The sequence below is a fragment of the Lepidochelys olivacea genome, assembly GCF_965140295.1.
Source record: "Lepidochelys olivacea isolate rLepOli2 genome assembly, chromosome: 6".
NCBI classification, from domain to species: domain Eukaryota; kingdom Metazoa; phylum Chordata; order Testudines; family Cheloniidae; genus Lepidochelys; species Lepidochelys olivacea.
Genome location: NC_140416.1, coordinates 116,492,864 through 116,507,628, shown reverse-complemented (window position 1 = coordinate 116,507,628; position 14,765 = coordinate 116,492,864). Strand labels below are relative to the sequence as shown.

At 46.2% G+C, this 14,765-nt stretch overlaps 2 protein-coding genes across 2 annotated transcripts in view; one reads left to right on the top strand and one right to left on the bottom strand.

Moving 5' to 3' along the window:
- LOC311521494 (protein SIX6OS1) overlaps positions 1-8,251 on the bottom strand; it is a gene marked incomplete at both ends in the record, with an annotated part of 74,216 nt that extends 65,965 nt beyond the window's left edge. The window contains one exon of the mRNA XM_084629821.1: positions 8,122-8,251. Coding sequence (XP_084485947.1) covers positions 8,122-8,251 — 130 coding nt within the window. The remainder of the gene's footprint in view (positions 1-8,121) is intronic.
- A 223-nt stretch (positions 8,252-8,474) lies between these two features.
- On the top strand, positions 8,475-13,418 carry SIX6 (SIX homeobox 6). Its single transcript, XM_084632448.1, has 2 exons — positions 8,475-9,228; positions 12,887-13,418. The coding sequence occupies exons 1-2, from the start codon at positions 8,657-8,659 to the stop codon at positions 13,053-13,055; spliced, it is 741 nt and encodes a 246-aa protein (XP_084488574.1). The 5' UTR covers positions 8,475-8,656; the 3' UTR covers positions 13,056-13,418.
- The last annotated feature ends 1,347 nt before the right edge of the window (positions 13,419-14,765 follow it).

Here is a 14,765-nt window from a genome sequence, read left to right as displayed (position 1 = left end):
TATGTAAGCAACAGTGGTCACTGGAAAGGGCATTTCTCTGAAGTTAATGGTCCAGGGCCTGAAGTCATTGGACTACCATTGACTTCAATAAACTTTGGATCAGATTCCAAAGACCTCCATTGAATTCAGCATGTTACTTAAGTAAGGACTTTCTGGATCAACTCCCTACTGGAAGTTTTGATGGCCCAAGAGTTCCTTTAACCCAGGATTCACTAATTGCTTGGAAATGCCTGACCCAGGTGTCATTACTGCAAGCCTAATAGACATTTTCCTAAAACTGTAATATCTTAAGCTTTATGTGCACCTGATATTTTTAAATGCCATTCTTTACTTAGCAATAAATAACTAACAATTATCAGTGGGAAAGCAAGAGTTAATTCTTTTTCATAATACCTTCACTAATCAATGAAGAGTAGGTTGACTTCCTCAGAAGAGAGATGTGGGCAGTTCAGTGCTTTGAAAAGGTCCTCAGGACCTGATCCCCTCCAACATATCTGGCAAATGACCAGAAGAAGTTCTGCCTCTGACACCAGACAGTTAGACTGTTCTAACACACCCACTCTTTAAATTTTCTTTTCTTCATTACTCATGCCCTTTCCCTCTCATTTTGGAGTACATACATATATTTGTCTCCTCAGGAAGCTGTCCTCTGGAAAGCTGCCTTCAGATCTTCATTTCCCTTCCACTCAAGATGGTGGAGATGATCAGGAAACACAAAACCAAATCCAGTGCAATCCCAGTGTAATAGGAAATTTGTTTCTGAGGAAGTCTATAGGTCATTGGTACTCTCAAAAAGTCTAAAAAGATAAAAAAAATAGCTGAAAAAGACCAAGAAAATTTAATCTAAATCCTATAAGAAAGCAAGGAAGCATCATCTTTCTTCTGTTCTTAGTCCTCTCCTATTTCTCCTCCTGAAGAGGAAGAATTATTAGCCTCTCAAGCTAAACAATCATACCATGACAAATAGAAACTTTATTCCCCCCAGAGTGTGTAGAAACTATATGCAGACAAGTGATTAACACCATAGGCATCCAGCTAATGAAACAAGAGGAAAGTAAAAATGTCCCAGACAAATACCTTCCTTCTAAATCCAAATCAGAATCCTGCATGCCTCTGTTCTCCTCTTTTGAGGACGTAATTAAATCAGAATGAGAATGCCCAGATAATGGAAAGAAGCTAAGCTATCAGGCATTACATTTCTACAAACTTAAGGCACCCCTTAGCTCCACACCTTTTATCCCAAAAATAGACACAGCAGTCACATTGTCTGAGGAAATGGTGTTTCCTTCAGAAGGGGATTTCCATTATTACATATCCTCCTTTATAATAAAGCAATAACAAAGAGAATAATCCCAGAAATCTGTATCGGTAGATGGCCTATTTCATCAATAGTCAAAATCCCATGTGTGCATTCCTTCCCATACCTTTACTTCCCCAAATTGCAAACAACAACAAACAGAAAGAGCAGCAATCATATTAATCACTCCAGCCTGGCTAAGAAGACCTTGGTACTCACACTTAATAAGATGCCCCAGTTGGCACATTCTTCTACCTCACAGATCAACCCTCCTATCCCAGAGCTCCATTTTGCACCATCCTCCCTTGATCTAACTGTATTGAAACAGAAATGGGGATTCTTTGTGAAACAGGATATACACATGATCTCATGTATGTAATCCTACTGACTTCCAAAAGAGTATCTGGAAATCAAAAATATTCTAACACTGGGAAAAAAATGCTATTCTTCCTGACTTCACAGTCCCAAATACTTAGAATGTAGAAAGCAATTAAACTAGCTAAAACCACATAGATACCACATTCTCCCAGTATGGGATTTAAATCTGGTTCTTCAACTATCTCTACCACCTTTAAACCTATGAATTCTGCAGAGCCCTATATTCTATTAAAATATGTTTTCCTAATTATAGCCCACAACTCCAGCAAGGGAATATCAGTAACTTCAGTATTATCCATTGAAGAGCCATACTGTATTTTTCATAAAGACAAAAAAGTCTTCTGTACATCCCTTGCTTTCATTCTAAGGTAGCACTTCATTCCCAATTCCCCATAAATTGTTCTCCTCTTGTTTTGTCCAAATCCAAAGAACAAAATGGCAGATGAAAATCAATGTTGATAGGTGCCAAGAAATGCATATTGGAAAAAATAATCCCAACTATAGGTGCAAAATGAGGGATCTAGCTGTTTTCACTCAAGAAAGAAATCTTGGAGTATCATGGGTAGTTCTCTGAAAACATCTGCTCAGTGTTCAGTAGCAGTCAAAAAAGCTACCGGCATGTTAGGAACCATTAGGAAAATGATAAATAATAAGACAGAAGATATCATAATGCCACTATATAAATCCATGATACTCCCACACCTTGAATACTGCATGCAGTTCTGGTTGCCCCCTCTTAAAAGAGATATATTAGAATTGGACAAGGTAGAGAGAAGGACAACAAAAATTAAGGGTATGGAACAGCTTCCATATGAGGAGAGATTAAAAAGTCAGGGACTATTCTGATTGGGAAAGAGACAACTTTGACATATGACAGAGGTCAATAAAATTATGAATGGTGTAGAGAAAGAGTTATCTACCCCTTCACATAACACAAGAACCAGAGGTCACCCAATAAAATTAATTGGCAGCCTGTGTAAAACAAACAAAGGAAAATATTTCTTCACTGGATGCATAGTCAACCTCTGGAACTCGCTGCCAGGGGAAGTTGTGAAGGCCAAAAGTAGAGCTGGTTTCAAAAAATAATTAGGTAAGTTAGTGGAGGATAGGTTCGCTAATGGCTATTAGCCAAGATGGTCAGGGACTCAAGCCCATGTTCCAGGTCTTCCAATGCCTCCAACTGCCAGAAGCTGGGACTGGAGGACAGGGGATGGATCACTCAAATTTACCATGTTTTGTCCATTCCCTCTGAAGCACCTGGCACTGGCCACTGCAGGGACAGGATCCTGGGCTAGATGGACCCAGTACGGCAGTTCTTATGACCTTCAAGGGGAGCTTTGGCATAAACTTACAAGTTTGAAGAGCAGTAAAGATTTACCTGAAGCATAGTAGCAAATAAGGAGAACCTGTGTACTTCTCATTTCCTTCCATCCAAAATGTAAAGGTACCAAGCCTTCAAAACCAACAATATCAAGATTTATTATTTGCTATAAAAAGAGAGACAAACCAGTTTCTGAGGGCATTCCACCAGGTCCACAACTACCAGGTCCTGGACAGAAGGAACTTCAGCATCCACAGAGGAGATATGGAAAACAGAAATGTTGTCCTCCACACTAAATTCAGGAGATACTATCAGATAGGCCTGCGGATGTATATTTGGAAAGAAGATGCTTCAGTTAGTGGTCCCTAGATAACACGAAGTCCTCTTGGCATTAGGGATTCTCCTTGCACCTTTCCCTTCTGATTTCCCTTCCTCTTCTTTTTTCACTGCTTGCTACTTCTTATTCATCATGAAAGAACAGAGATGTTATGAAAGAGAATGGAAAATGTGTTACCTGATAACTTTCTTTTTCTGTCACTTTTGTGTTATTTCATGTAACTGCTTTGCTACTGTTACGTGATTGCCATGTGCTGTGCAGGAGTGGTGTATATAGTTTTATTTTTTAACTATGGTTAAAGTTTTGCTCCTAAAAAGAATATATGCCAGCTAATGTGGTACAGTAAAATGGTAACTTCTGTGATATTCAATGGAATGTTATTACCTTTCTCTAGAACAGTAAACATAAAATTGTTTAGCATCTCTGGAAGATTTTTCTCCTCTCAACCTGTAGTGTGTCTATGCCCCTCAGACATACTATGTAATCTGAAGTGGAAAGTGGAGTATTCCTCCCCCAAGATTTTTTTATATTAGAATACCTATCATTTGCTGTCATCTGGCCCACTGCAAGGCAAAATGTATTTTCTCATCATATGTATTTTTAAAATTTTATACATCTCTAGTGACTGTGATTAACAGTCCTTGCATCTGAAGAAGTGGTTTTTTACCCACGAAAGCTTATGCCCACATAAATCTGTTAGTCTTTAAGGTGCCACCCTACTCCTTGTTGGTTTTGTGGATACAGACTAATGCGCCTAGTCCTTGGGATACAGTTGCTTCTGCATGTGAAAGTATTTAAAGATAAACAGCAAAATCACTCCTTAGCATAATTTGGCTTTGTGGCACTTCCTCATGGATGTCTGGCCCACATAGGCCAATGATTGGATTATGTTCATCTGTGAAAGATATAATAGGGATAATAATCTTCAGTTCTAATATGCAAGAATATCCTTCATGTAGGGCCCAATTCTGACTTCAATTACACAAGGATAATTCCCCACAACCATCCCTGTGTATCTGAGTTCAGAACTGGGCTCTAAATCATTATCATTATTGTTATGTAATAATAATAAAAATGAGAATATTCATGTAATATACAAACTATGAATAAATGCAATAGTCATTTACCTTTCTCTGTCTCCCTCCCTCTCTCTGCGTGTATATATATACGCCTACATATCACAAACAGTACATACAGAGAGAGATGGTATTTCCTAGTCATACATATCATGGAGTTAAAGATCGTTTGTTTTTCATATGAAGCTACTCATAGATAAGCGAATCTATTATCTGCTACATCGAGGTGATTTACTTGATCAGACTAGAAAACCGATCAAGACACACAGTACACATAAAAAGCATATATGAAAAAAACTCTATTTGGTACTGAGAAGTGCGCTTTAGAAACCATGCCAGCAGCCAAATCCAAAGGCAGGCGAATGTGCTGTATTACAATGCCTTGGTCACACATACATCCCCCAGAATTGTTCTTATATGGTAATGCAAAGTTTTCTTTCCAAAGAGCAAAATTTTGCCCCCACAGTTGTAGAGCAAATATTGTGGGGGTTCCCAGCATGAGAATGAAGATTTTTACCATTAATTTTTTACCAGCCCTTAATTTTTTTCTTTCGCAGAAAGTTGCCAAAAAAAATCCCCTAAAAGTGGAAGGGATCAGGGAAGTCCTATCTATTTAGAAAATAAACTAATGCACCTCTAAAGTAGTGTTTCAGTTGTGTCACAAACCCCAGAAAGAAAGAAAGAAAGAAAGAAAGAAAGAAAGAAAGAAAGAAAGAAAGAAAGAAAGAAAGAAAGAAGCAGTCCCTCCGTGCGCCGTCTTTAACTCCTCTTTTACAAAGACACAACCGAGTTCAGAACCGTGTCTGGTTGCCTCAGATTGTAACAATATTTAAACGCAGAGGTTTGCATTTAATTCTCATAATTTAAGACTCACTAATCATGGCGGGTGGGCACTGAATGCTCAGAAGTTTCCCTGGAGACCCGAACTTTTTCTTGGAAGCTAGTGCCGTATTTAAGCCGGTCGATTTGGGTTTATATATGTACAGTGCCTTTTATTTCCCCTCAGGAAGGTGCTGAAAGTCCCCTTCGGGCTGCTAGCATTTTCTCACCCAGCCCAGGCTCTGGGAAACAAAACTGGGACAAGGGGAAGAAGCCTTCCAAAACATTGTGCTGATTCTTGTCCTCTCTAGCTGCACCGGATCTCTTCATTAGAATTTCCTTAGCCTACGGTCTGGACTTTCATTATCTAGACTGCCTCCACTCTGTTCATGGTCATTACACTGCATCCCAGTAATTCACTTGTTAGATCATGTGCACATTAAAAGCCTACCTATGTTTTGTTTTGTTTTTAAAAATCTGACCAGTCTGAATAACTACCGCGTTAGCACCGTGAACCAGACAGACTTTCCGGCCACACCGAAGCAGGAAGGTCTCAGCGGCGGTAAATGAGGCTCGAAGGTCACTTATACCTGCCTAGGACAGCCTGCCTCGTTCACCTTACGATGAACTTAGGGTCTGGAGATATCTCAACGTACAATGGCAAGACAGGGAAGATAAATCGTTGGGACGAGTTATCGGCGCTTTAGTTACAGTGGGGGAAAGCTGAAAATAATACCAGGAAACCCGCCAGCTCTATAAACTCGAGCACCTTGTCCCCCGCTTGCTCGGCAATATTTTCACACCCTCCGATGCTCTTTTGAATGATGGTTTGTGCTGGGGGGTGTCTGGGGGATTTATTTTTTCATTTACAGAGTCCTATTGCCTTAATTGTGCCACGCATTTTAATTCTCCTGCACAACACTGGAGGGGAGGGGAAGGGAGGGGGATCTCTTCCTGGATTTCTGAGTTTCAGAAGCGTTTACAAGCTAGGTCTTCTCCGAGGCCTGTCCTTCTACACATCCTCACAAATTAAACACTGGTGTAGAAGGTTGAAGCCGAAAAGTCTTCTATTTCAAAAGTTTCTAGGGCGTGTTTCGGACCTTGGGATTTTGTGTGCATGCGCCTCCTTCTCCTTCTTCTCTTCTCTTCTTCTTCTTTTCCCTCTCCCCACCCCCGGCCCCAGCCCCCGCGCTGTCGGGTTTTATGAAAATGAGCAGTATTGAAAGCCTTTCCATCCCGCTAGCTGTGAGCCTCACATAAATGATGTAAATGGCTCCGAGGTTTCTTTTTCAAGTGAACTGTGTAGATCTGTGAAAATAATATCAGGGGTTTCCGTCAGAATGAGCTTAGCACGGTACTGAGGCATGCCATAATCTGACCCGACACCTCCAACCATCTGCGCTATCTATCCGCCTTCTGATTTACCAAATCTTCACAAGCAAAAGACAAACTGTACTTGATACTAAAGAAAAGACGGCGAGCTCCGGTCCAGGGCCTTTCTGCGGAGAGATGATGGGAGAAACTGTAAATCTGGTTAATTTCAGTCTATAGGCAACTGGCAAAAGATCCCCCCCCTGTTTTGTTTGTTTTGTTTTGTTTTGTTTTTAAGAAACAACAGCACAAGAAAATCAGATTAGGAAGGCATTTCTTTTGACAACTGTTCCAGGGGAAAAAATGCATCGCACAGGGCGTAAGAGAACATCTTGAGTTTAATTCCGAATATATGCTGCCTTTCCAAGCCTGGCTCCTAATGTTCCCACAAACAAATTGCTACCTAACAGCCCCATCTAGAATAAAGCTTGGCTGCTTTTTTCCCCCCATCCCCCTCCAGAAAACACAACGGATCTTAACAGTTCAGAAAGTGATTTCATTTCTTTCCTGGCAGCCATGATAATAATGCATCTCTTTATTTATTTGGGCAGGAGTGGAAGGGATATTAATAAATTCGCTTCTCTCCCAGGACTAGAATCATCACCCTCAGTTTAGGAACAGTCGGAGCTGATTATTAGAAGGCCATCAATATTTTAAAAGATCCCTAAAATCTGCTTTAAGTTGCTGACTTGACCTACAAATGACTTCTCACTCTCGATGGTTATTCTCGGTGTTTATTCTGGGCCACTCAACCGAAACCAATTAGGTTGTAAATGTAAACATATAAAGCTTTATTTGGGCAAAGGAGGGAGCTGGACTCCCCGAAATGAATCCCTCGCCCTAATTACCGAGGGGGGTCACAGGGCCCTGGGTGGGAGATCACTGGAGGGAGAGGTTGATCTGTCGAATATTGGCTGCCCATTTAGTGCTTCTGACAATATTCCATTATGGTTGCTTGCCTGCTTCATTTATTATCTGATTTCTTGGTTGGACCTGATCTCATCTTTTCCTTGGCAGTAGACTGTGCAGAGCTGTCTGGGAGGCAGTGCAAAGCTCACTCCTGGATTGGATGGCTCTATAGGAGACAAGGGTGGGCGCAGCAGTCTTCGAAAGAAGCTAGACAAGTCCCCTGGTTCACTGGAACCCAGCAGAGGCGGGGGGTGTACGTGTGGGTGGGGGTGGGTGGGGGTGACATTCGCATGCTTCACTCCAACTGCAATTTGATATTGTCCGCTCCCCAAAGTGCTCTGTTTATTTTCCTTTTCGCGGCCCTGTTAGGGTGCCCGCTCCACGGAAGAAAGCCTTCCCACGCGTGCCTGTGGAGATGGGAGGAGGCGGGGGATTGGTTTTTAGTTTTGTTTTCAGGCTGCGATTTGGGAAAGATCTAGCCCTCGGCCCGCTGAGACGCATGGGCAACGGGCTGCTGGGGAAAGCTGCAGACAGTATCCCCCCACGTCTCTGCCGGTGTGAGTCCTTCCCCTTGCCGGTGGGTGGGTGCACCTCCTCCTGCTTTTGCAAATACCTTTGAAAGTCAAACGCTTCACCAAAGGGCGCTGGGCGCTGTCGAGTCCTGGGAGGTGCTGAAATCTCTCCAGCGCGCTGCCTTCCGCCTTGATGGGCAGAGGCTGACAGTGAGTGGCAGGCCCCTCCATGGAAACCGGGGAGCCAATCTGCCCAGTCCAAGAGCAAACCAGGATTCCCCTCCAGCATCTGAACAGCAGCGTGTTCTTCGCTTCTCCCCCCGCCCCCCACGCCATCCTCCTCCATCCCCCCACCCCCGCGCACACCTCCCCCCCCCTGGAAACCGCCGCCTAAGCGCTCCCAATTCCTTCCCCTCCCTGCCACTTCCACCGCTGCAGCCGCCGCCGCCCGAGCGCCCCTGCGAGCCCGGGGAAAGGCGCACGCGGAGCCGCAAATCCGCCCAGTACCCCCAGATTCCCGTGTGGGTGTGCGGGGCTGGGGGGGGGGAATCTCGGGGTCCTTCCGCCGCGCGTGGGTTTCCTCCCCTTCCTCCCGTCGCTCCCCAGCCGGGCGGAGACGCTGCCGCGGCCGCCTCGATGTTCCAGCTCCCCTCCCTTAATTTCAGCCCCCAGCAAGTGGCCGGGGTCTGCGAGACCCTGGAGGAGAGCGGGGACATTGAGCGCCTGGGTCGCTTCCTCTGGTCCCTGCCGGTGGCCCCCGCGGCATGCGAGGCCCTGAACAAGAACGAGTCGGTGCTGAGAGCCCGGGCCATAGTGTCCTTCCACACGGGCAACTACCGGGAGCTCTACCACATCCTGGAGAACCACAAGTTCACCAAGGGGTCGCACGCCAAGCTGCAGGCCCTCTGGCTGGAGGCGCACTACCAGGAAGCCGAGAAGCTGCGGGGCCGGCCCCTGGGGCCCGTGGACAAGTACCGGGTCCGGAAGAAGTTCCCGTTGCCCCGCACCATCTGGGACGGGGAGCAGAAGACGCACTGCTTCAAGGAGAGGACGAGGCACTTGCTGCGGGAGTGGTACCTGCAGGACCCTTACCCCAACCCCAGCAAAAAGCGGGAACTGGCCCAGGCTACCGGACTTACCCCTACACAAGTGGGCAACTGGTTCAAAAACCGCAGACAAAGAGACAGGGCAGCAGCCGCTAAGAACAGGTCGGTACCTTGCTGTTTTCCTGCTTTTCGGTTTAGAACAAGCTGCCCCTAGCCTGGTTCTTCTCCTCCGCGCTGAGCAGGGGATGCTTGGCGGCTGGAATAAAGCTGGCAGAGCCGCATTTCCCTCCAGCTGAGCGATAGACTTGCTTTTTAATACTTTGAAAGGTTGCAATGCGTACCATGGACGCTGCTGGCTTTCACTGGCACTTGCATAAATACAGAAGGAAGGCGGAAATTAATGCAGTTAGTCCCTTAAAATCTGCGCCCTTTCCCCAATCCCAGTACTTGCTCGCCTTTTGTCCCCATGTCAAATATTAAAGCTCTGAACGATATTTCTGTGTCTTGGACCCATTGCGGAAGACATGGGGTTTGTTGCCATTTCGGGGATGCTTTGTTTTATGAGGATGGTTTTGCCTTTTACATTATTCTTCAGATTGCAACATAGGAAATGACATACTTGAAAGATTCTCCGTGTTGGGGAAGCTTAAATTAATAGATTAGCTGCAAGAAACGATTTGTATTTCCCTTGAAGAAGTAGCGCCTTAGGTGGGGCATCAGAAAAGGATTTTCTGCACGGTTTCTAATAGTTAATATAATGAATATGATACAGAGATGGGGAACATTCGCTCAGTCACTCATTTTCCAGCCTTTTGCCCTTTAAATATCAAATATATAAAGAAGCTAACCAAACATATATTTAAAAAAAATCTATTCGCATTCCAAGTTTTGATTTAAAGTATTTAGAAAGCTACATAAAATAGACCCATCTATTAAACCATTAGTATAATTTTGCAGGCTCCTTTTAGAAAACATCATCAATTGTTCTAATAGGAAACAATGTTGTACACATATTTCAAGATCTGATTTTAAAATAGCCTTATTATTTACAAGACACAATCTTTTCATTTTGTTTAGTTGCGGGCGCTTTTAAACCCTTAGGAATCGTTTCTGGATTATTTTTGGTGGTTGTTGTTTTCAATAGAAAATGGTTTGTTTGGGTTTTTTTTTTCCTTTGCAATGTTATTGTTTTGTATTATTTATCTGAAATTGGCGACATAAGCAAATGTCCTGGAAAGCGGAAACGACTCTCCAAATTATGGATCAAATTCCTGCCAGTGATTCCTGGGTTGTTGTCTTTTTCAGAAGTCAGCAGGAAGATAACTAGGTAAAGTGCATGGGTCGCACCCTGGACTGGTTCAAAAAGAGTTCTGAAAAGACGTGACTACATAATTAAAAAATAAATATTGCCTGACGGCTGTGAATTAAATAAAAATACCGCAATCCCTATTTCTGGAATTGTTTAAGAGAAAAAATTTAAGCCTTTCTAAACATGGGCAGGACACACCGCCCTTGTGAATGGCAAAATCATGCTCTGTACGGGGATCCCCTTTCAAAAGAACTAAAGCTGCTGGAAAGACTTCAGGAAGGGAGTGGGGGCAACGCGTGGGCGCAGGCTGAAGCATCAGGAGCCGGGGGTCCTGGCTGTGTGTTTGCAGCCAAAAGCTAAATGGCTGGTCCAACGTGGCTAGATTTGGCTGACTGGGGAACTGGGGCTGGTTTGGCCAGCGAGGGTGGCAGTATGGAGTGGCTGGTTAGCTGTTGGGGTAGGATAGGTGATTAGGCATGGGGTGAGAGGTATAGGTGAAGGCTGGTTAGCTGTTGGGGTAGGGTAGGTGATTAGGCATGGGGGTAGGAGGTCTAGGTGAAGGCTGGTTACCTGTTGGGGTAGGATAGGTGATTAGGCATGGGGTGGGAGGTATAGGTGAAGGATGGTTAGCTGTTGGGGTGGTGCTTAGGCATGGGGGTGGGAGGTATAGGTGGAGGCTGGTTAGCTGTTGGGGTAGGTGATTAGGCATGGGGGTGGGAGGTCTAGGTGGAGGCTGGTTAGCTGTTGGGGTAGGTGATTAGGCATGGGGGTGGGAGATCTAGGTGAAGGCTGGTTATCTGTTGGGGTAGAATAGGTGATTAGGCATGGGGGTGGGAGGTATAGGTGAAGGATGGTTAGCTATTGGGGTAGGTGATTAGGCATGGGGGTGGGAGGTATAGGTGGAGGCTAGTCAGCTGTTGGGGTAGGTGATTTGGCATGGGGATGGAAGGTATAGGTGGAGGCTGGTTAACTGTTGGAATGAGATAGGTGGTTGAGATGGGGATAGACTGGATGGAGTGGAGAGTTAACTGCTGGAATTAGTTTGATTGCAAATGGTAGGGTGACTGGCTAGCTCTTAGGATGTGGTAGGTGATTGGCTACCTGGTGGATGGGATACATGATTGGGGTAGTGTGGCTGGTAGGCTCTTGGATGGGAGAGGAGGTTGTGGTTGGGTGGTGTGACCAGCTGGCTGTTGGATGGGATAGGTGACTGAGGTGGGGTGGCTGGTTGGCTGTTGGATGGGATAGGTGATTGGAGTGGGGGCTGTTGGTTCTTGGCTAGGATAGGTGACTGAGTTTTGGGCGCTGGTTGGCTGGGATAGGTGGCTGGTGTGGGGTGGGGTGGTGGTTGGATTGGATATGTGATTGGGGTGCGAAGGCTGTTTGGCTGTTGGAAGAGATAGGTGATTGGGGTATGGGGACTGGTTGGTGGTTGGATGGGATAAGTGGCTGGTGTGGGGTGGGGTGGCTGTTGGATGAGATGGGTGACTGGGGAGCTGGTTGGATGAGATAGGTGACTGGGCTGGAGTGGGTGGCTTTTGAATGGGATAAGTGACTGGGATGGGGGTGGGGTAGCTGTTTGATGGGATAGGTGACGGGGTGGAGGAGCTGTTGGCTGGTATAGGTGACTGGGGTGGGGGAGGTGTTGGCTGGGATAGGTGATGGGGGCTAGTTGGCTGGAATAAGTGACTGAGGTGGAGGAACTGTTGGCTGTTGGATGGGAGAGATGATGGGGGCTGGTTGGCGGTTGGCTGGGATAGGTGACTGGGGTGTGGGAGCTGTTGGAAGGGATAGGTGGCTGGCATGGGGGTTAGGTGGCTGTGGATGGGATAGGTGGTGGGGGGCTGGTTGGCTGTTGTCTGGGATAGGTGAGTAGGGTGGAGGAGCTGCTGGCTGGGATGGGTGACTGGGGTGGGGGAAGCTGTTGGCTGGGATGGGTGACTGGGGTGGGGGAAGCTGTTGGCTGTTGGCTGGGATGGGTGACTGGGGTGGGGGAAGCTGTTGGATGTTGGCTGGGATGGGTGACTGGGGTGGGGGAAGCTGTTGGCTGTTGTCTGGGATGGGTGACAGGGGTGGGGGAAGCTGTTGGCTGTTGGCTGGGATGGGTGACTGGGGTGGGGGAAGCTGTTGGCTGTTGGCTGCGATAGGTGACTGGGGTGGGGGAAGCTGTTGGCTGTTGGCTGCGATAGGTGACTGGGGTGGGGGAAGCTGTTGGCTGCGATAGGTGACTGGGGTATAGTTGGCTGGGATAGGTGACTGTGTGGGGAAGCTGGTGGCTGCTGGCTGGGATGAGTGACCGGGGTGGGGGAAGCTGTTGGCTGGGATGGGTGACCGGGGTGGGGGAAGCTGGTGGCTGCTGGCTGGGATGGGTGACCGGGGTGGGGGAAGCTGGTGGCTGGGATGGGTGACCGGGGTGGGGGAGCTGGTGGCTGCTGGCTGGGATGGGTGACCGGGGTGGGATATACGGCTGTTGCTGCGCTGTGATTGTGTCTGTCTCCTGGTTCCTTGCAGGCTACAGCAGCAGGTCTTATCCCAAGGCTCGGTGCGCTCGCTGCAGACCGAGGAGGAGAGCGCAGGGGAGCCGCTGCGGGCCGCTTCCAGCCCCGCAGCCAGCCTGTCCAGCAAAGCGGCCACCTCTGCCATTTCCATCACATCCAGCGACAGCGAATGTGACATCTGACACAACAGCCAGGACAAAACAGGGGGAGAGAGATCGAGCTAAACACCGTGCCTGCCTACAGAACACCCTGGCTCGCGTCCCCACTCCGAGCCTACCCCGGGCTGCCAAATTGCCAGGGCGCCATGATCCATGAGCATGCCCTCTTCCCGTGTAAACGGCGGGCGCATTCCGTCTTAGACCCGTAGGAGACTCTATTAACAGAAATCTTTGTCGCCTTTATTTAAAAGGATCTGCTGAAACGATGCCTCGAAAACAAAAATGCCAAGTTGCAAAATGTCTGAGCGCCCGCCCTGTATCCCGCGTGGGTATTTCATGTTGAAAAGACGCTGTTATTAATTATTATTATTATTTTATTTTATTATTATTATTTTCTTTTTTTGCTTTACTTTAAAGGGTTTTTATATATATAATGTTTATTTACTTATTTAAGGGATTGCTATGGTAGATTTTTCTATTATTATTTTATTATTATTATTTTGGCTTGTTGTCTATGTGCACAGGTGACTTGTAGAGCATGTGCAGGATCAATACTGTATGAAGCAGCCTAAAACAACAATAAAATATTTGGTGAGCAACTTTTCTTACTTAAAGGGTCTGTTTTTAAATTCTTGAGGTCGGAGCCAATGCACAGAGCCCGTCGGCTTAAGGAGGTGGTTCTCTGATTCCATTGAAATCTTACCATAGATTTGCCTGGTTCCGAAATAATTAGTCATTTCTCATTTGCAACACAGGGAGAGGGAGAGAGGTGATGAAACGCTCTGGATTCTGAGTGACTTCCCCACGCAGGGTTTATTATACAGTTCAGCAGTAATTAAATATCAAATCCATTTCACAGGCGTTAAAAGGAATCAAAACGGGGCGGGCTGGGCAGCGTTGGGAAATCTGCATTTTAGTGAGAGCACAATGGTAAGGGAGAATTTGACTCATCCACGCTGGTCAAGAGAAATGAATGTGGCTAGCTGAGAATCTAGGATCTAGTTAGTCCCATGTGGAGGAAGGGGGCAGGCAGTGCTGCGCGCTCGGCGGATAGCAAGATCTTGCTGTTTGCCTGGATCTTGCTTCGAATGGCCGAGATTTCGCGCTGTATCAACAAAGAATTATGAATGGGGGAGGGAGGAAGCCTGTAAGCAAGGCCATAAATACCCCTTCCGTGTAACATCAGCTGCAGCTCCCTCATTTACCTGGCAAATAAAATAAAGGTTCATAAATTAAGTAACCCTCCAGACTAGAACACCATTATAGATCAGATGGGGGGGGGGGTCATTCCTTCGCTACGGGTCGTTAACGTGCATTGTCTGGATTTTTTTTTAAGATTGTTTTTGCTCCGAGAAAGCCAACGCCATCCAAAGATAGCTAAGCTTTTCCCCAGCAAAAGGATTTTATATTATAGATTCTGACATTGATCTCTAAATCGCTTGAGCTGTGCTTTTTTTGTCTGCTCGGGCTCATTGCATTTGCCTCCCTGTCCTCAGAGACGTGCCACCCCGAATAAGCTGATTGCTTGGCTTGTTTGAGCAGGCGAAGCGTTGTACACAGGGGGAGCAAAGGGGAGATGGACATGGGGCTTCCTAGACAACTGAGGGAATCCTGGGACCGCGAATATCCGCTTTTGGTTTCTAAAGGAGACAGTCCCGGTTCAGTTTCAGGAATCGAAAGAAACCTTCAAATCAGACACCCATATTTACTGGAAACATATCTTAAAAGGGTTGG